Source organism: Tachypleus tridentatus, chromosome 7 (genome assembly GCF_004210375.1).
Source record: "Tachypleus tridentatus isolate NWPU-2018 chromosome 7, ASM421037v1, whole genome shotgun sequence".
Taxonomy (NCBI): Eukaryota; Metazoa; Arthropoda; class Merostomata; order Xiphosura; family Limulidae; genus Tachypleus; species Tachypleus tridentatus.
In genome coordinates, this window is record NC_134831.1 from 52,051,354 (window position 1) to 52,073,683 (window position 22,330).

Consider the following 22,330-nt stretch of genomic DNA (forward strand, 5'->3'; position numbering starts at 1 on the left):
TTGTTGTATATTTAGAGAAATGCTGAATACAAACATAAAGAGGTCGTGATTTAATTGTATAAATCATTGATTAAACCATATTGTAGTATTGTGATCGGTCTTGAGTTCATTATCTCAAGTCCGGCATGGCCCAGTGTTTAAGGCACTCGACTCGGCATCCGAGTGTCGCGGGTTTGAATCCCCGTCACACCAAACATGCTCGCCCTTACAGCCGTGAGGCGTTATAATGTTTGGTCGATCCCACTATTCGTTGGTAAAAGAGTAGCCCAAGAGTTGGCGGTGGGTGGTGATGACTAGCTGCCTTCTCTCTAGTCTTACACTGCTAAATTAGGGACGGCTAGCGCAGATAGCCATCGAGTTGCTTTACGCAAAATTAAAAAAACAAACAAACCAAATAAGCTGCTAGTTTATGAGTGCGTATGCAAATACTAGATACAATTGCTTTAATTTTTCTCATAATTATAATATTGTTGAAACTTTGTAGAATGGAAGGCAACTGCCTGTTGTGGAGACACAAGTGTAGTGGACTTGAAGACGAAAGACTTTCGAAACATCGTACTCTACACTTGTGTCTTCACAACAGGCAGTTGCCGTCCATTCTACAACGTTTCATCATTAATACTCTGCATAAACAATCTATCAAAGAATACAATATTGTTTTTAATTCGAAAGACGATATCCCTGTTGAATGATAAGCAAGTTTTATTTAGTTCTTGATGACGAGAAACCTGTTTGAAATAAAAATGTATCTCAGAACGGCTGGTGTGGATATTAACACTTTTACTTTTAATACCCATACTAGCCTGAGATACATTGTTATTTAGTAAATTTGAAATGGTCCCCTCTAAGTATTTGACATTCACAGGGTATACAGAAAATGAGACTGAAAGGATGTGTGACCAAACGAATAATTATTATTTATCATAAAAAAAGGCACACTCTGTGTTATAAGACATTAATAAAATCAAATTTAATTAACATTTTTCTTACTTTCAAATCGTATAATATTTGATTGAAAAAAACTACTATAGTGTATTTAAAAGCAGTGACCTTTTTTTAAAAAAAAAAAATAGCCATTCGTTTCGGGAATTTTCGTAATTACCGATAGCACATATCACTAGTTACAGAGCTATTTTGCCTTTGTGACATTTAAAATGTTTCATCGTTAGGCTGATTTTCAGTGAAATAATTAAATATATTATAGTTTGAGAAGTATCCAGTTCTGGAAAGGTAAAATTCCGAATTTTAGTTAGTTAGGACTGATAAATTGTGTACTTTGTTGTTGACCGATACCCGTAAAGTGATACACAACTTTGTTAAGCCTAAAGACAAATATTTTTCTCTTCATGTTTACTACGTTTAGGCCTAACATTTGCCAGATGTGCTTTTAACTCGAACGATGAAATATCGTCTTTAAATTTTGGTGATCTGTAATGTGATAATGCAAAACAGCATATTAATATATGTATATGTGTATTATAATAATCAATGTTGATGAGCTACATTTTTTCACGACAACAACAAAACTTAATTTTATAATATATTTAGGTGCTAATGTATAATTTAATTATACTGTTATTTTGTTACTTGAGATTTTAAAGCCAGTTTATATACTTAATTTTTAAAATGGATATTGGTTTAACAAGGTACTTATATTTATAACAAACCATTTCTAAAGCCATAATGTGTTACTTATATAACTTATGGTTAGCATAGTTTCTTATAACAGTTCAAACAATAGCCTCACACCAAGAGTCAGGTTCTAAAGTTTTATTTGATGCACAAAAAATTTAGTTATTTTGATATTCAGTAGTTTCACTGATTCTGAGTAGGTATGTGGTATGTGGTAGCGTTTATGTATAGTAGTCTTACTAAAGTTAATATTTATTGGTGTTTAGGTGGAATACACAGTAAACTTGTAATTATAGTAGATGAAAGACAACTTTTAAAGCTTTATCATGTACACTTATATTTTGTACAAAAGGCAATTGCCATCCATTATAGTACACTTCTTATGTATATTTTGCATAAACTATCAAAGAGTGTTTCAAAATTGTTTTCTCTTAAGGGGAAAATGTACGGGAACCAACTGAAGTGTTTAAGATTGTTAAGATAAGAGATAATCTTTCTGCATTATTGTATCTCAGAATGGCTTGTATTGGTATTAACACTTTTACTGATAATGAAAGAACAATGTTTCGACCTTTCTAGGTCATCTTCAGGTTAAGAAACAGAGATATTTTAGTGTGACTGTTGATGGACACATTTCTTAGGGACGAGAGTATAAAGGGTTACTGGATTGTAGGGGGCATTACAGATGAATGTTAGGTTATTAATTAGTATAGGTATAAAGGTGTTCTTTTATATTGGCTTAATTTTGGTTTTAGTTGCTCTATAAGTAAGGCTTCTTTGATTTTGCATTTGTTTATATTTGTTTTCCTACTTAATATCTGGGCATTTTGTTTGGTTATGTTGTGTGTATTTGATTTGCAGTGTTCAAAAACATGAAGGTGTTTTTTTTGTGTTCTTTGAATCTAGTTTTCATTTTTCTGCTTGTTTCTCCAATATCGAAGGCATGGCAGTTATTGCATTGTATTTTATAAATTATGTTGGTGTTGTGTTTGTCAGTGTAGTTTTTACATAGTATGGACTTTAGTTTTTGAATAAATTTGGTGTTTACTAGACTGTTGTGTTTTGTTAAGTTTTTTTCCAAATGTTGGTTACTTTTTTGCTGACGTTGGGAACGTGGTATACAGCAGTATAAGGTTTTTCTCTTTCTCTCTTAACCTGAAGATGACCTAAGAAGGTCGAAATGTTGTTGTCTCCTTATCAGTAAAAGTGTTAATACCAGTACCAGCTGTTCTGAGATACATTTTTATTTCAAGTAGGTTTCTTATCGTCAAGAATTTTTGTATTATCGTTTTTGTACTTAATGGTGAGAGTGATAGGATTTTGAAGGCACTAGTATCAACTTGGGCAGGATAGGAGTAATCTTCAAGTGGTTAACATTTAGAATGGGTTTCTTTCTGATATGGGGGTATGCAAGTAAGTTTAAGGGGCTTAAGACAAATCTTTATAAAAGGTTAGGCTAGGTTTGGGATTTTTTTTAAAATAGAAATTTAGTTAATGGGTGGGCCTCACAGGCAAACCAAGAGGTCCCTTTTCTGTCTTTAAACATTTATTTACATTAAGTAAATGTTTAAATTATAAAATTAATTACCCACAAAAGACAAGAAGTATTTTACTTCAATAATAAAATAGTAGAAGTCTAACAATGAACTTTAAAACTTATCATCATCTGAATCACTACCATCACTGTGAAAGTGTTCATGGTGCAACTAAGGTTTAGATTATATCATAACACATGAACAACAAAGGACTATTTGATTCTAACAGCAAGGATTTTTTAAGAATGTTCGTATTAAGCAAAATGTTAGGATGGAGACTAAGCATTTACAGGATTCTGATAGCAAGATGTTTATGGAAGATTATGAGATGGCTGAACTTTCAAGTTGTACTTGTTCCACAAAGGAAAATATGAAAAATACTTCTGATTATGAGTATTCTGTTTGAAATATTGGAATTAAACTGAATTTTGTAGGTATTAATTGCTTGGTGGTAAATCAAAATAAGATTAAAGTAAAGGGCAAGAAAATGATTGTAGTTAAAGATGATAATGATGTGTGAGCCTCTTTCAATTGAAATAGGTCAGTAGGCAGTGTTGAGGTACATGAGATTCAGAAGGTTGCTTGTATCACTCCTATTCTTATGGGAGTTGATAAATGTTGCTTGGAAATTATTTATCATATAAACCCATTTTGTATGGAACAAATTCTAGAGAGTGAGATAAGAAACTATAAAATTACTTAGTGAAATAAAAACAAAAGCGAACATGGATTCATCAAAGAGAAATCTTGTCTTACTGATCTTTTATAATTTTTTAGGATGTGAACTTGATGTACTTTGATTTTCAAAAATACTTTTAAGGTTCCACATGAAAGATAAGGTAAAAAAGTCATTGATGGACTGGGAGAAGGTTAGTTAATTGAAGTGTAGTGTGACTGGATGAGACAAAACAAAAGGTTGTTACTAATGGGTTTCACTTAGAATAAAATCTTTGTTACCTGTTGAGTGCCTTGGGGGCCAGTGCTCTAACTTTTGCTTTTTTTTATTTATATTATTAATAATGCATAAATGCATAGTAAGTAGATTATGTAAAGTTTGCTGAAGACCTTCACTTGTTGAGTATTTGTAATTGTATTCATAATGAGATTTTGTCTGATTGTTCTTGAAGTTGGATAGTTATAAATGGATAAAGGTGAATAAAAGTCATAACTCTTAGGTCAAAGGTCATTGGTAGTCAGTTGGAGGCTAAAGCTTGAAATTTTATAAATCGTCTGTTGTTGTTTTTTTTATGTAAGACTGATTTTTTTTTTAATCAAAGTTGGATAAATTAGTAAATGGATAGATATGCCTAAATATTGTTCATGTTTTGTAAGGCTATCAAAGGTCAAATCCTAGTAACATTTGAAATATTTTGTTTGATCCTTTCCAAAGTTAGAGAAATTAATAAGTGGAGAGAGGTTCTTTTAAGCTGTATACAATTTTCAGATCAAACATTATTTGGAGTCAGGAGGTGGTAAATATGAGAAATTTTACTAAGGCCATAGGACATTTTATATCAGCATGGCACCTCTTTTTTTATTCTTAAAGCTGATATACTGTTATTTAAGTCTTATTAGTTAAAGTTAATACCTATCTGATAAACATAATCTTGAAGGATACGATAGCTTCCCAAGCTCCAATAGAAAATATAAGTGCCATATTTACTAAACTGATTGGAAAATTCATTTCTGTTTCATAAATATTAATGTGTACTGTGGCTGTAGTGCTCTTCAGTGAATTTTTTGGACCTTGGTGCCATTGAAAATGAGAGAAAATCCATGAAGTCTTGTCCTGAAAAATGATGAATTTTCTAGCCTGTACTGTCAGCGTGTAAAAAAAAAAACAACAAAAAAACAGATTAATACGTCTTAATAAACTCTAACATTTCAAAAGTTGTAATAATATTTTTAGTAGCACTTCCAATGATTCAAAATGTGCTTCAGATGCTGATTGGTAATTGTTGTGCACAAATATAGAATAATGTGAATGCAAAGAATTGAATCCAGTGAGAAAACACCATCAGTAAATAGATATGAGCTATGGCTGAATTTAATTGGCTAATACTACATAGCATTCATGACCTCTGTGATGTATGCTGTAAACTGGCAACTAGGTTCACATGTTGTTATTACCATTGTGTTTTTGTAAGTTAGTTTTAATGTGTATACATGTAATTGGGGATAGAAACAGTGAAATAAATTACATTCACTTGAGGAAAAGCTATCAGGAAGATTACATTTCCCTCATGTAAAGTAACATTTCCTCATGAATTTTTATTATTATTTAATTCATGCAGTTATAGCATAACTAAAAGGAATATTGATGGGTTTTGTCTTTCTATCATGGTGGGCTGGACTCTTTCAAAATAGACAAATTACAGTTCCTTCCTTTGGTTTTCATATCTAGGGACAACTGGCTGAATTAGGTCTTGCATTGGATGATGTTGGTGTCCTCAGTAATCAGCCCATTCCACCATGGCTTATTAACACCCCTAAATGTAACCTTTTGAGTCATCTGAGGAAGGCAGTTACTCCCAGTTAGAAGTATTATTTTCTTTTTGACAAATCATCTTTTGAATCACTCTTCTATTCCCATTTATAAAGATTGTTTTGAAATCAAGTGACTCTGTGGGCTCTTCCATGGTTTGTTGCAGCTTAGTGGTTGCTCACAGGATCCTTTCTGCAGTTTGTGTGTTCATGGCCAGTGTTTATGCCATTTCTCTTGCATTGGTTCATGTAGAAGCTACACAATGCACTGATTGTTCCATTTATACTGACTCTCTTAACTTTGTATTAACCCTGAAATTGTTTCATATTAGTTCTCACCCTGTTCTTGTTGATATTCAACAATAACTGGTGCATTTTTCTCAATTTTCCATTACTGTAAGTTTTCTGAATGCCTGACCAGCTCAGTATTTGCAGGAATGAGCTCACTGACACTGCAGTTAAGTCTGTCTGCTCTCGTGCAGTTAAAAAAACAACAAAAACTATGGTATATATTTAGTTTTAAGGAAAGATATTTCACTTTCCCAACTGAGCTGCTTGGGGATAAAAGTATCCCCCTCCATCCTACTCATGAATATATTAAGAAGTCAAGCAATTAATTATTTCATTGGTGTCGGTAAAAAGGTCAGTGAATGCCTACTACAAGATTTGGTCTTGTGCAATTACAGTCATGCCTATCCTATATATGAACTATGGTTCTATATTCAAGGTTCAGCTTCACACCATTAGGCAGTCAACTTGGAGTGATCAACATCATAAAAAAACTTTTCCAGATCAAACCTTCTGTTGTTTTTCAGCTGTCTTGTTTTTCTAACAATTAGGAGAAAGTTGTTCTGGTTAGGCTATACATTGGTCAGTTTTTCTAACTCATTTTCTTTTATCTGGGACTGATCCACCAATGTGTGACCTTTATGTTACTCAAGTCACAATTACCCATTCCTGTGTTTTACTACTGTGCTGTCCTTATGACTGTGAGTCTTGGCAAAATTTTAGACATATTTTCTACGAGTTTATTCCTGATGTTCCAGTGTCATTTGTGGTGGTATATACATTTCTCACAGTATCCTTGTACATGGTGGTTTCCATTCTGCTAGTAGGCACAGAGGGTTAAAAAACCTGCCTGGGATAAGGTAACACATAAAAACATTATTAATTGGCAATGTGAAAAAAGGTAACAGAATTATAAGTAAACAACTATGTGAAAACTTTCAGTAATGTGGATTGAAAGTTAATACCATGCTTTGGTCATATCTTGAACTAACTTAGTCATCCAGAAAGGACTAAACATAGGAATAAATTGAGCGATGGCATACTGTTTTAATTGGCTGAGCATTTTCATTAGAGTACTATTGCCGAATATTATCTCATAAGTAAGCAGAAACAGCTTAGTTTGCTGAAAGGTAGTAGCTAAAATATATTCTCTTATATTCAGTTTGTAAACTATTAGTTTATAAAAGTGAAATCACATGTCACATCTTTACAATCATAAAGTGATAGTGTGAACATAAATCATCTGTTAGCAATAAAGTGAACAAGATTGTTTTATTAAGCTGTAACATTTGCAAAATGAAAATAAGCTGTATGGAAAAAATTTTGGCTGTCAGGGAGAGTGTTGTAGTGAATGTATGGCATGTGTTATCAAGCAGTGCTAAAGTTTAGTAGCAATGCTACAAATACATGAAACCATTTACAGCTTCTTCACAATGCTAAATTTGGGTGATGCTTCAAAACACTTAGTTAAAATTCCAGTAACAGTGACTTTAACAGAATTGACATCATCATAATCATTAAATAGCAGTATCATTAGTCACAGCACTACAAGTTCAACATCTGTACAACAATCAGTCAGTCAGCTATACAAGTTTTTAGCATTTAAAGTAAAGCATCCTAAAGAGAACATAAACCAGAAAAAAAGGTAACAGAAGTACAAGTAAATGACTGTGTGAAAGTTTTTAGTAACATGGGTTGAAAGTGAACTCCGTTATCCAGAAAGGACTAAACATAGGAATAAGTTGAGTGATAGCATGCTGTTTTTAATTGACTGAGAATTTTCATCAGAGTTTTATTGCCAAATGTTACCTGATGAGCAAGTAAACACTACTTGGTTTACCAAAACACGAGCAGATTTTCCATTGTCAGACTAAGTGGAACAGCTTTAAAGCCACATTGAAGAGCAACAACTTCTCACATGTATGGCACTAATTGAGTTTGATAAATCAGTTAATGTCAAAATTAGAAATGAGTAATGTGGTAAAGCTGTTTGAAATTTTCTAGAGCTTTTTCATAACTTACTCAAAAATTCAGCAATAAATTTATGTATTTGCTTCAGTTAAAAATCCTTCCAGGGCCAGTTGAAGGTATTTTGGGAATGGTAACACAGATTAATCAAGCTTTGCTTGAGGATGTTGAAAATAGATATAAATCAGCTGCCACTGTTGACATTGTGATGAGAGCATGTTTTCTGGTTGCCAGACTTAAAAGATATACTATTCTTGAACAAATGGAAGAAAAAGGAAATGTGTGATATGATAAAGAATGAAATTATTTGTTGACTCTAAAAACACAATTGTTTAAGGGAAATAAAAAAGTCATTGATGAAGGGACATTCTCATGTAGTTTTAGTGACCAGGAAATTCAGAACTACCAACAAAGAAAAAGACCGTTGCTGGTTTAAAACTGCCGATGTCTATTTACAAAAAATGACAGTCTTCAGAACAGAAACACATTGAAATTATTACTAAGAAACAACTGAATTGAATAGGTGCATGGTCACTCACTCCATACATTTATTTACAAAGTAACCCATTAAATTCTGAGTAGATAAAGTCTATTTTGTATCCACAACTTAGTAGACTTGCAGTTATCCTGTAATTCTAAACACCACCACTCCTGCAGAAAAGTTGTTTTTGTGTTGCAGGTTATATATTGAATACTAGATGAGCCTCATTGAATCAAGAAAAGGTTAACATTTTAAACTTCATTAGCTACAATATTTAGAACTGGTAACTGTTGGCTATTTGTTACAAGTTTTAATGACTTATTCTTACTGACGGATGTTAAATTATTTCTTTACTCACTGGTGATTTAAGCATTAGAATATTTGTTTCTACTTTTTGCTGAATAATTTGTGTTATTTCTTTATTTCTCTAATTTTAAATAAACTGACTGTTCTTCTCTGTAGTAGTATTCTTTGTTGTGCTTATAACACCAGATACAATACCTAAGGCAGGTATTGTCATGAACTTGCTTATACACTTGTAGAAACAATATTGAATTGTCTGGAATAACAAGTCTGAAAAAGTGTAAACATTACACAGGATTGTTGCAAATGGTTATGGAGAAATGAATAAATAGTTTAGTTTCTAAACTTTAAACTATACAGTTGCTTTACATATAAAACACATTTTTGAGTACAGAGTTTAAGATTAAAAGATAACTTAATACCAAATTATTATGCCTGAAGACTGAGGAGAAGGTTTCCTCTGTCTTTTGATATTTTTTGCTGTTTTATTAAGCTTTTGAGACACAAATTATGAATTAATTTTATATGTTAATTCTAAATATATTTCAATGATTGTAACTTAAGTATTTGAGATTCAATATTTTGTCATTTTCTATAATTATACAATATAAATGAAAAAAATTAATATATTCACTTCACAGCTACAGCAAATTTTGTCATGAAACAAAATAGCCTATATGTTAATTATTTGTTTTAGAAATTTTCTACCCCTCACAAATAAATCTTATTTTTCCTGTCATCATCCCTTAAGAATATATTATCAATTTCTTGATTTTCAAGTGTTTCCGTTAGTTTCTGTACAGGTCTTGAAACTTGGTTAGAATCTTGTTATAGTATGGCTTCTAGTGGTTTGATCATTAGTTAATAAACAAAACTGCTATAAAGAAAGTTTTAATTATAATTGAATGCTGTGGATAGAGGAAGAATTAGACTGTCAAGTAGTATCAGAGTAAATGTGTAAGTTTAATTTTTATGGTTACTCTCCTTTCAGTACCTTTTCTTCTTGGACTGTTGAAAGTATTTTTATGTTTGATTGCTTTCGAAATTTTGTTTAATGAGAAAATGCAAAATAACTTTGGGCAAGATAAAGCTTGTATATTTTACAGACAGGTTGAGTAGGTGACAAGGTAAACTTTATTACAAGTTTAATACAATAACAAATGTTTTAGAAGTTTTGCAATCATCAGGTATAAGTAGTTTACCAAGATATAGGAAAATAATTTCTCATCATAAGACAAAAGTCGCATGATAAGAGATTTATTAAAGTTTAATAAAGGTATCTTGCTGATGTCTAGATTTTGTTTAAAACTTTGGTGTTTTAACTTTTCAACAAATGTACTAATTTTTAATGTTTATCAACATGTTTTATATATATATAAGTTCATCAAGTCAGATCAGTATGGATTTGATGCATGCTTTAAAAAGAAACAGAGTAGTGACTGTTTAGTGGTTATGTTATGTTAAAATTTACCAAGTACTTTGTTTATAGTAAAAAATTCTACAGAAGTAAAATAATATTCAAATAGATAATGACGATAACACACATGCTCTTTTTTATTATTATTATTTATGGAAATAGCAGTAGTGGTTGTGCTTTCACTGATACACACAGAGACATTTCTTGTTTTGCTTGATGAGATTGTTGATTAATCAAGTGGTAAATTCCACTAATCACCAAGCTGTAATGTTATCTGACAGTGTAATAGAGGAGACTTCATTGTATTATGAACCAACCCATTTCTGGTACTTGGACCTAGCCAAATAAGACCCATATTTACTTCAGGAAACAGGATTAGGATGCTCTTCCTGCACTTGGTTTCTGTGATACCTTGTGTATTTCTCTTGCATGCAACAGCCTGACTTATCGCCCTAGCCACACTATGCATTTGTATTCGGGTGTTGTTATTGCTTGAATGAACTTGTGTTCACATGCTAGTACCCAAGGTAATTACTGCACATGAGAATGTGTTGCCTTCCTACTGGTGGAATGATATAATCTAATGATTATTATATCACAGGCTACAATGGTTTTTAATATTAAAAGACATACAAAATTCAAGAGCTCTCAAATAATTCACTATTCTTCTTCAGGAAGAAGAAGGAACTCTAAACTGTTGGAAAGTGCTGAAGTTTTGGGTTTCTTAAAAGCCATTGCAAGTTTTGTGTGTGATTATGTGTTCTGATTTCTTAATCAGAATATACCACAAGTTGGTGCAATACATTTTGACACTTGTAGGGGCTGGAAAATAACTACCTTATTGTTTTCAGGGAAACTTTTATTGCCCTCTTAATTTTTTTATTTTTTTTAACATTAACTACTCTTCAGACCTCAGTCACATGTCCACTGTTTAGTGCATTAGTAAAAATTAGAGTGGAACTTAAATATTTTAATTCTAATTTTCTTTAAAACTATATATAAAACTTTGTTTGGTCCAAATGCTTTATCTATTTTCAATATCATTATTGTTCTTACTACCAAGGGATTAATATTTGTTTCTGGTCAATTTCAGTATTCCTCATAGAATTACTAAAATCTAAAGAAGTAATTTTAAAGCTCAACCATCCAATTATATTAGGTAACAACAAAATTGTTTTCTCTTATGAGAGAAAATGCAGCTGACAGTGAGTACTCTGATGATGTTGTTGATATTAAAAATCATGTTGAAAATTTATGATCACTTCTAGTTTTTTGAGTTATGACAGATTTATCCAAACTATTCTTATATATATTGTAAAAGTAATATAATTTATTCATTAAAAATTGTATTAAAAAAAAAAGCAATACATAATAGCAATACCAGTTTTAAAAAGGAATGAATATGATAAGATTATATACTGCAAATACATTTAGGCTATATTTAAAGGTTTCGTCACGGTATTTTTTGTTACGAAATATCTGCTTGATTTGTTGCACCTTCTGTAAGTTCTCAGTTTTATGCTCTAAGAACCAACAGTAATTTCCCATCATTGCAGGATTCCATCAACCTTGATATAACTGTTCCATTGTAGAAACGTGTTGGTGAAAGCTGTCGCCACACTTGTTGCTCACTGCATCTGGATCGTTTGAAAAGAAGTCCAAATGGGAGTGTAAGAAGTGCATCTTTAGTGACATCCTAGACCACATTTTCCTGTAAATTTTAAGCATATCATGAATCATCACAATTTAGTTTTTATCTCCCTGATTTCTGAAGAAAGTTTTGACAATCAGTTTGAAAGATTTCCAAGCAGCAAGTTCTTTATGATTTGAGTACTGTTACAAAATCATCATACATTATTACTTCTTGAAACTTTGTCCCAAAAAAGATACTTCTTTTAATTTTTGGAAACATGTCAAACAATTATAAATCCTTCATGAGTCCTGGTTTAATATGAAGTGGATACAGAAATCTATTTTGAAGACTTTTTAAATGTTGGTATTCAGTATTCTGCTTTCCTTGTAGGTAATTCTTTTTCACTAGCCATATCTTCTTTTTGAAATGATTTTTCTGGTCTTGACTATCCCAGAAACACAAAAAGCAATAATATTTGGTATACCCTCTCTGCAGGCCGAGAAGGAGTGCAATAACTTCTAGATCACCACATACATTCTACCTATAGTGATCATATGTTATGACCTAAATATAATCATGGTGTGAAAATGAAAGAAAAACCACACTTATTAAAGCTTGAGGATTATACTTAAGGTCATAACATACATTCTACATATAGTGTGATTTTTTCTTTCATTTTCACACCATGAACAACAGTGCAAAAAATACATCTTTCAGATCAACTTTAGATGAGACAGTAAAAATTTTCCATTTTAGAGGATGACATATTCAGCACATAATTCCTTCATTAGTACATAAACATTTGTAGAAAACCACAAAGTATTTTGCATACTATAATGAGAAGCAAGATTTTAATGGTGACTTAAAACTTAACTCTTGTTCCTGTAGCTAATAAATGCCATTCCTGTAAACGAGACCTTTGACAGGGAAGTCACAAGTGAGATCGTTTAGCTCTTCTTAAGTGATCAGGTATCAGATAAAGTAGTTTATGTTGAGGTGTGGAGGGAATATAATTACTAGATAAAGAGGATAAAGGTTATTCGTTGTTTTCTTTGCAGGATAACTCTTCTGTTTTCCAATTTGCTGGTGGATGTGACAGTGGAAGACTATAAGTCATGAAGTACTGGTTTCATTGTGCATGGAATATGTGAATATTGAATGTATTGTTTAATTTTGCCTAATTATCCACAAACATTAATCATACAGAAATAAATTAGATGATCTTTTTTGTTCATACCATATTAGGGGAACTGCAAATGGCATACTTACTCTCTTCTTATTCAGCCACTATGCCAAATCAGATATTAAAACTGTACAACACACATATGGAGCCAAAACAGTTTCTGCTACAAGTGTAGAAAATATATTATAATTTCCCAAAGGAAAAACATCGCACACAAGATAGTTTACTATTGGTGTGTTTCAGGTATATAATTGGTGACCAAGAAATACATTCAGTTCAAGTAAAGTCTGAAAGCAGCCAGCATTTCAAATGATTTTTTAAACAGTATAAATGAATTTATATTTACATAACTAGAGTTCAAAAGACAAAATTTTGCAGAATTTTATATCATGGGTTTTATGCAAGGAAGATCAGACTTTGTTAGTGTGTGGAGTGGGGTAAGAAGACCAGCTGAATGAGAAAGAGAAAAGCATTTGACTCTGACTTTTTTATTCTCAATAAAAATACTTCTCAAATGTTTCAAGCAAACTGAACCCATAAGCTTTCATTTAGATAATGATAATTTATTGGAAAAAAAAATTATTTAACACTCCTACGAAAAGACGTTTCTAGTCCTGATTTCTTCAAGCCCGTTCCCCTGGCTGTGGTTTCCCTAGACAGTAGATAGGGACAGTGGGAATCTCGTTAATCAATTCATTAATGGATTTAAATGACAATTTCATTTAAATGCAAAATTATTAGCCTAATATTAATAACCTTTCAAGTTGCTCTGGGGCCTATTAGGCCCCACTTTTCGTAGGAGTGTTAATGTGCTTTCAAACTGCTTTATAAAATCAGTCTTATTTTCAGAAACCTATAATTGACTACAAATTTTTGTTTTGTGTTTCAAGCTGGTAAAAGGGTGCTATTAAACCATCATTTTTTGTAGTTCACTCTTTGTAGCACAACCAAAAAACACTTGTAATAGAATTTAAAATGCTAGTGTCCCTTTGTGAGTTTTTCATGTGAGAACCATCTTTATTAAAATTTTTTCAAAATAGAACAGTATCACTATCATTGAAGATGTTAAACAGTGGTAATAAATATCAAATGTTTTCTTATTTTATAAATTTATTTAGGTTGAAAGCTATACATTTGGTTTCCTCAATGGAAAAGAAGATCAAACTGAAGACACTGAACCCTCATATCAAGTGCAAGCTATGTAAGGGTTACCTGGTTGATGCTACCACTGTTACAGAGTGTTTACATACATGTAAGTATGATACCAAACTAAAGTTATATCTGGACCTGTACTAAATAAATTCATGTTAGAGATCTTCGAAATTAGCTAAGAAACTAATTAGATTTGTGAATTCTCCAGATGTACTTACCTCAAATTTATAAATATATGTTTGTTAGAATCAAAATAAGTTGCCTCAAGTCATTGAGGCTGTGCTTTCTTGTTAATAGCAAAAATAATGGAATTTTAGGGTGCATATGTAGACAAATAAATGTAGACATAGGGTGCATATAAAGAAGTAATGATACTCTTAAAGAGAAAACAGTCTCAATTGGAATATTGTGTACAGAGTTTGTCTCCTGATCTAAGACAAGATATTGATTATATTAGAAAGAATGGATGGAAGAGTTATCCTAGGGGTATAAATTGATATCTGATAACTTGTTCTCTATTGAGAGAAGAAGTGTAAGATATTAAAAGTTTGAGATCATCTGGGGTATTAATAAAGGCTGTATTAATTTGTGCTATATTTTAAAACTATAGCTCAATAAGATAAAATTTTAAGGTGTGGAAAAGACAAGTTAGCCCCTATTTAAGATATGAATAGCTTTTCACATGATGTGAGGAATCTCAGAGCCACTGGCTGGAAACCCATTTTGTAATGACTTGTTTTTTGTTTTGTTTTTTATTTGAAATATGTAGGGAAAATCTATATATATTTTTAGCTCTGAAGGCAGAATACAGAAAATGGTGTCTATGGAAACACATTTTGGCCAACAAGTGACTCCCAAACTTTTTTTTTTATTTGATTGAATGCCTGGATGCTTTCTCGAGAAACATCATACAACATTCCCTATTTTCACTTCTTCATTGCATGCAGTGCAAAACTCAATAGATGCTTACATAATGATTACAACCATCACTTTAATCCATCATGAACTGATAAAAAGAGAATTCACTTCAAATAATATAAGAAATATAAGAGGAATTAAGTTTAATAAATATCAGTATAGTGTAAAAGATGTGTTGATAGTAGTTTATAATAGACTGCAAGGAATTACACAAAATCCTAATAGAACATTTCAGCAAAAACAACTTAAACAGTGAAGATTCACTTCAAACAATACTTTAAAACTTTTACTGTTGACTGCTAAAGCTGTACACATAAAGATTGACAAAAAAAGTATATATTTTAGACTTGCAAGGAAAAGAAAATTTACTCAAAACAGCCCTTTAACAATTTTTCTTATTATTATTGCTATCTTTCCAACGTACAATAGAAAGAGATCGGTATATTTTGCCTAATTTTTTTGTAGAATACCAAATAAGGTGCTGCAAAGATTATAGAGGTATTGAAAAGTTGATTTATTTCTTCTGTATTTTACATAGGGTACAAAACATCATAATTATAAACAATGTCATCATTACCCCTTGAAATTAGCTTTCTTATAAATAGCTGGTGTTCCTTTTAAAAGGCTTAAGTACAGGATGAAACAGGAATTACCAGCCAGTAGTAAATGAATGAGATTACTGTAACATGTAGTTATTCAATGCCTTGTACACTGTACAGTTAGTCTTTAGGGGGCCTATCTCTGTATTATGTACGAAGTGAATGAGGAAAAATCAATACAGGTAATATTAAAATTTATTACATACATTCATAGAATAATTACTTTAAAAGACACAAAGATTTATTTAAAGTGATATATTGAATGTGTGCATTTTATTTGAAAAGGATGTTATTCTTACTGGTAATTTTTCTTTACGCTTAGTGGGCATTGTGTTTTAGTGTAAGCATATACTTGCCCATTGCTAAGCATTATATATATATATATATATATATAGAGAGAGAGATTTAATTACACAGAAACTACAAATATTCACTGTATTCTCAAACAATTTTCAGCTACTGCTTAACATTTTATATTTCAAACTAATATGATCATATAGTTGATAGCTATAGTAAATCATCATGAACTGTACCAGCTAGTTACTAGCTATGTTTAGTATGGTTAAAATGTATAAAGTTAGCTACCATGTTAAGTAAGCTTCTACCTTTAGTTAAGAGTAAAAGGAAATCCAATAAACAAGATATATTAAAAAAAAAAATTGACAATTTCAAAAATTTGTGAGTAGAGATCATACAAAATGGAAACAAAGTTGAAGATACTATAGACATAATTTCCTCAAATTACAAATATTTTTTTAACTCCAAGATAGCATGTGACAGAAAATAAGAACATAACTGTAAAGAGAGATCTGGGAGAGAAAAAATTGATAACATTGTGTGTGGAATCTCTCCCTTCTCCCAAAACAAAAATTATTCTCAGTTTTATACTTATACTGATTAATAACCTAACATCCAACTGCAATACCCCTACAATCCCTTACCTGTTCATACTCTCATCACTAAGATGCACCTGGCAAATGTCAATTGCGAACTCTCTCTCTGTTAACCTAAAGATGACCTAGAAAGATCAAAACATTGTTCTCTGCTTATCAATAAAAGTGTTAATACCCATACCAGCCATTCTGAGATGCATTTTTATTCTTGCCTTGGTTCCATTTGAAACATTTTATTTTTCTAACAGGGTGATTGGCTTATAGAATGAGTTGATGTGGTATTTGGAGCTAGGCACTTTACAAGAATTTAAAGAATGGACAGATCAGTAATTTTATGAAAAAAAAGGATGGGTTAATTTTTTTTTACTTTTTCTCAAGTATAACTGTAGGAACAACCTTGAAGGACTAGACTGTTCCTCATTACGCTAAGTATTTAAGTCATTCTTGCCATGTACACAAGATTTTACTAAATTAATGCATTGTTTTATTTGGATGCATACTTGTGTTTAAATAGTGTCAGATTTTTTTCTGTTGTTAACAGATACATTCTGGCAATGTTTTAATGTCATCAGGCATTAAGTGTCACTCCCATGGAAAATTTATTATATTAAACAATTACACCACCAAAATGTTATATGTAACAGCTTGTGTTCATTGAAGCAGACTTTTATGGTGAGGCATAGGTGGGGGTGAGTTTAGTGACATCTTTGCTTCAATAGAAAGAACTAAATGCCAAGTGTTCAAGACGTAAGAGAAGTATTATGAAAGTATAAATATAAAATAACATTTAATGCTAATAATTTTAATGTTTAAAAAAAAGGCACTCTTCCCAAGGAATATCTTCAATTAATCGACAGTGTCTTTCTAAAAGTGTGACTGATAGCAAAATGTTGTAACAGTTATAATCAAAGGTCTAAATTTATCTTCTAATCAAACTGTTACTATTACTTTATTCTGTTTTGCTGGTTATTTATAATTGTGTATTGTGTATGTTTGTTTGATCTACAGTGTTTTAAAATGGCTGACTCTTAATATGCATTGAGTAATGACTATTGACTAAAGATGTAATTTGCTTAAATCCAGCAGTTGCTTTAATTAGTGACAAGGTGCTCTTCTAGTGCAAGCCTAATTTACCTAACAATGCATGTGTTATTTTATTTACAATTACTGTACTTGCTGTTCTCTGTAACATATTTTCAAACTACATATCAATGTTTTATATTATATTTATACAGATTACCTGTAACATAAGGATACTCAGTACTAGTTATGGCTGTTATTACATTGTGCTCATTAAGACTATCAAAAGTTCAAACCTTCTTTCATTAATATGTTGACCAAAACTTCCATTTGTTGCATGAAAAACTGAATTTGAAACACATTTTTGTGTGGTTTAATGGGTTTATTTGCTCATTATTTCTATTTTTCAGTCTGTAAAAGTTGCCTTGTAAAACATCTTGAAGATAACAATACTTGTCCAACTTGTGAAATAGTCATTCATCAGAGCCATCCACTTCAGTATATAAGGTAAGAATGGATGTGCATTAAGCTCAAAGTGAAGAAAAAACCTTATTTTGTAAACATAAATTTCATGGAGGCTAATGAAAGATGATAAAAGCAGTGTACCGGAAGTGTGGTTATTTGCATATTTATTCCTGTTTTATTGCATTATCAGATATAATACAAAATACAAATACACAAGTTCCTTTATTAAGACACAGTGATACCATAGATAGTTTCACATAGGAGTGATGTCCAGAACGTTTGTGTTGTGACCAATAAAGAAAAGACACTGGTTGAACTATGATTTATTTTCAAGACTCTTTCAGAATCTATGTACATATGTCAGGGATGTTTTAAGGTCTGTATGTCTAACTAAATTCTTTCTTGGTTCTCAGTTCATGACTGGATGGTATATATGAAATCATTGTCATTTTGCAGTCTTTGATCTTTCAGAAAGGTTGAAAGTTAGAGAAGAAAAAGTCACTTGAAGCTAGATTCAGTGAGTAAGGGAGAAACTGAGAAATTCAAAGCCAACATTGTAAATAATTTGATTTGTGAGCTTTGGCCTTGCTGTAATAGAAGAGTGCACCTTTCTTTTTGAGAAATTCTCTTCTCTCTGCTTTGATTTCTTGATTAAGGTTGTTGATTGAGCATACATAGTAATTTTCTGTGATTGCTTGGCCCTTTTCCAAATAATTAACTAGTAAAACATCCTTGGTTCCCAAAATATTAATGTCATGATCTTCCCAGCAGAGGGTTATGACTTGAGCTTTATTAGGGTGGGTGCATTTGAATCTTTCCATACTTCATCATAGTTACAAATATATTTGAAACTTTTGGAATAGGCACTGACTTTAAACAACTTGGATCTGTTTCTGCTCAGCTGACAACATTCTGTGTAACCCCTCTGGCACTAACCTTACTCTTACCTAAACTGTCACTTGCAATACTTGTTGCAGTACCTCTACTGTTTACCATTTTCTCTGCTAACTTACAAATGGTAATTCATATATCATATATAACCAAATAATGAACTTTATCTACAGTTACTGTTATGGTCAGTGTTGAAAGCAGATTTGACCTCCAGTCATTCTCATATGGTTTTCAACCATGCTCAGAGTCGTAACACAACTTTTAAGTATGCCAGGGTACTCTCTCCTACTGTTGCTTCCATGTCTTGGTGTATTTTATGTAGTCTTTTTTTTTTTCTAAACAAAACATTTATCATGCACAAAGTTCTGTCTTCTCTATGATGCTTAACAATTCTCACTTCTTTCCTTCATCAATCTGCAACATACAAAATAAGCTTGTTAAGTTATATGGTGTGTGTTTTTTAATCATAAAAAGAGATCAAGCTTAAGATTTACCAGAAAAAAAAAATATTCCTTTTTTTTGGTTTAAGCTATTAAATCGTTAGACAACCTTTTAATTTTGGGCAGACTTAGTACAGTTTATTGTAGCACTGCTTCTCACTGATTTAAATAATAGGGCTTTTGTATTGTATAGAAGTTCACTTATTTATTTGTAGCTTATACATGTCTTGGCAGTACCTATGTTGTACAAAAACTTGTTTTACTAGTGTTAGACTTTACAGTTTTTTTGTTTACAACTATATATAAAAGTTTTATGCTTAAAATCAGCAATTTGTACATATTGCTGAACTTCTTGTGTATAAGTACTGACTTATCAGATTTTGTGCACAATGGTACAAACCATAACATTCTTAAAAATATAGTTTGTTTAGTACTGATTGGAATAAAACTGTTTATTTTTTTTCTTTTGTTTTACAACAATCCTATGCAAACTTGACAAATAAATTAAGAATAAAACTTCATCTGAAAACTACTAATATTTTACTGTTCACAAAAAATTAAAACACTAACAGTAAGTTTGAATATGATGACAGCTGCACCTTCAGAATGCAACATTATCTTTGTAAATCTAAACTAGAAACGTAATTCCTACCTAATCGAAAGATGAATGAAAACTTGGTTGACAACTTAAGGAGTAAAACAAAAAATGTTTTCATTAATTTATGAAAAGTTTAAAAATCTGCAAAGTCTTATGAAGATATGCAACGTGTATTAAAAGTTGTAGTAAAGAAATCATAGTTAGTACTTAGTGGTTAACTCTATTGTAAGTAGATACATAATTCTCATGAAAGTTCTTTATAAAAAAAAAAAAAAAATTAAACTAGTTTATGAAACAATTTTAAATTTGTCTTGAATGATCCTAAAATTATTTAGTTTTTAGAAAAAATAAGATAATTTTGATTATTTCTATTATTTATTATAAAACATTTGGTATTTAATGTAGTTGTTTGCACTCACTCTTAAACAGTTCACATGCAATGTGATTTTTCAGTTTTAGTATAAAAATATAATTTATCTTATTATTTTCATATTTGATTTGCATAACCTCTGGAATCTTCTAAATGAATATCAAATGTTTTTTAAAGTAAAATTTATTTTATTTTCAATTTTGTCTATTCTGTAATTAAGTCTAGGTATTACATCAATGTACAGTGCAATGCAATCAGTAAATTTAAAGAATGGAAATATGTCCATACCTTTTAAGTGTTCCTAGAATGTCGTCTTTTTCTTATATGCATAAGTTCACCTTTTTATCTCTTCACTTATAGTTTATTTTTAGTTTTTCCTTTTCAGCTCTTTGTCCTTTATTCTTAATGCAGGTATTTCAACCTTTTCCCTACAACATGACCTTTCAGTGTTCTATAGTTATTATACGGCAAAGGTCGTCCATAAATTATTTCACTACTGCTTCAAGTTAAATGTATACAATCAAAAAATTTTAATATATGTATTTATAGACACAAATAATACATAATTAATTAAAATATAATTGTAAATCCTAAATGCAGTTTAGCTGTTTAGCAAACTAATACATATAGAACGAGAAACACTTGCCAAGCACTAGGTACACCTCAAGAGGACAGTGAATTAAGCTTCTTTTCTAACTCATGCAACAAATCTATACACTGGTAGAGGTTTATTCAGGTTATAACTGAATAGTGTGAAATCTCTTTTTATCATTGTAAACTTATCACTGAACTTCAAACTGTCACCTAGCAGCACAGTTTTGACTTTGCAAGTGGGTGTGACTGACCTAAAGCTTAGAAATATTAGAACCCTCATCAGGAAATTCTTGGAAAGACGGGTGGAACTTTAATTTGACTTTTGGTGCTGACAGTCTTTATTATATTCCTCCAGTATCTTGCATAATAATTCATAAAGTTCAGGTTTGTAACTGCAAGCAGATAATGTGGCAGTAAAAACCTGCAGTTTCAATTGTTATTTTAAATGTTGTTACTTTTTAAGGTGATAGAGTTAATTGCCAGTCAAAACTGATGTTGATCACTATAGGGTGTAATTACTTGCAATCTGTTGCTTGGCATATTTTGAATCTGTGTTATTAAGTTTGACACATCTTTAAGCATAATAATATTTAATCACATTTGCCACTTAAATTATACTACATATACAATCATGCACACATAAGATATTTATGTATATTTTCAAAATTGTGTAAAATATTGAACTTGTAATTTGCTATTAACCAATACATATTTGTCTTTTATGTTTTTACACAGTCATGAGGAGGGCAAGTTCTAATGTTACTGTACAGTATTATTTCTTTTTACTAACTACTAAAATATATGGAAATATATATATAATTTGTGGAAGACATTATCTTAGTTGTCAACTTTCTTTGCAACATAGAAAAGCAGGTTTATATTCAATTCAAATGTTCTATATGTTCAGAATACAGAGTGAAAATATTGAAAGAAGAGCTAGGTATTGTTTCTTTTAAAATCATTGCATATCTTGGGTTAATCATATAAAACATGTTGATAGAATATGTCATAACTCTGAAGCAAGATTTTTAAATTGTTGATCTAAAACAATTTAAACTATAAAATATTTAATTTCAATTATACCTACATTTAACATCACTTATTTCTACATCAGTGTGACATTGTGCAATCTAGGGACCTATTGCACACATTATTTCAATGCTCACTTGTATACCATGGCATGTGATGTACACATATAGAAACACATGAATACTAAATGATCCATTTAGTTCAAAATGGGAGATTATTTTATCTGGATATTTTAAGCTCTTCAGAAACAACTGATCTCACTTATGCCATCTTTAGATGAAATTTAAATGCTCATGAATATTTTTATTTTATTGTTTTCAAATAACACAAATGTGATGGAATTTATAAGGATTAAAGATAATAAAGCTTTTGAAATATGTTAGAAAGAAATTTTATTTATCTCTTACATTTCAATACAAAGCCTTCTTAGAGAGAAT

At 31.0% G+C, this 22,330-nt stretch overlaps 1 protein-coding gene across 11 annotated transcripts in view; it reads left to right on the plus strand.

Annotated features, from left to right (window-relative positions):
• Window positions 1–1,075: 1,075 nt before the first annotated feature.
• l(3)73Ah (polycomb group ring finger 3-like lethal (3) 73Ah) overlaps window positions 1,076–22,330 on the plus strand; it is a 47,423-nt gene continuing 26,168 nt past the window's right edge. Inside the window, exons 1-5 of one of the 11 annotated variants that reach the window (XM_076511644.1) lie at window positions 1,092–1,230; window positions 11,665–11,778; window positions 12,800–12,901; window positions 14,043–14,176; window positions 17,917–18,013. In XM_076511644.1, coding sequence (XP_076367759.1) covers window positions 12,900–12,901; window positions 14,043–14,176; window positions 17,917–18,013 — 233 coding nt within the window. In that variant the 5' untranslated portion in view covers window positions 1,092–1,230; window positions 11,665–11,778; window positions 12,800–12,899. Of the gene's footprint in view, window positions 1,231–11,649; window positions 11,779–12,772; window positions 12,902–13,848; window positions 14,177–17,916; window positions 18,014–22,330 lie in introns of those variants that run through there. The other 10 variants (XM_076511637.1, XM_076511642.1, XM_076511643.1 and 7 more) reach the window with 10 other exon arrangements.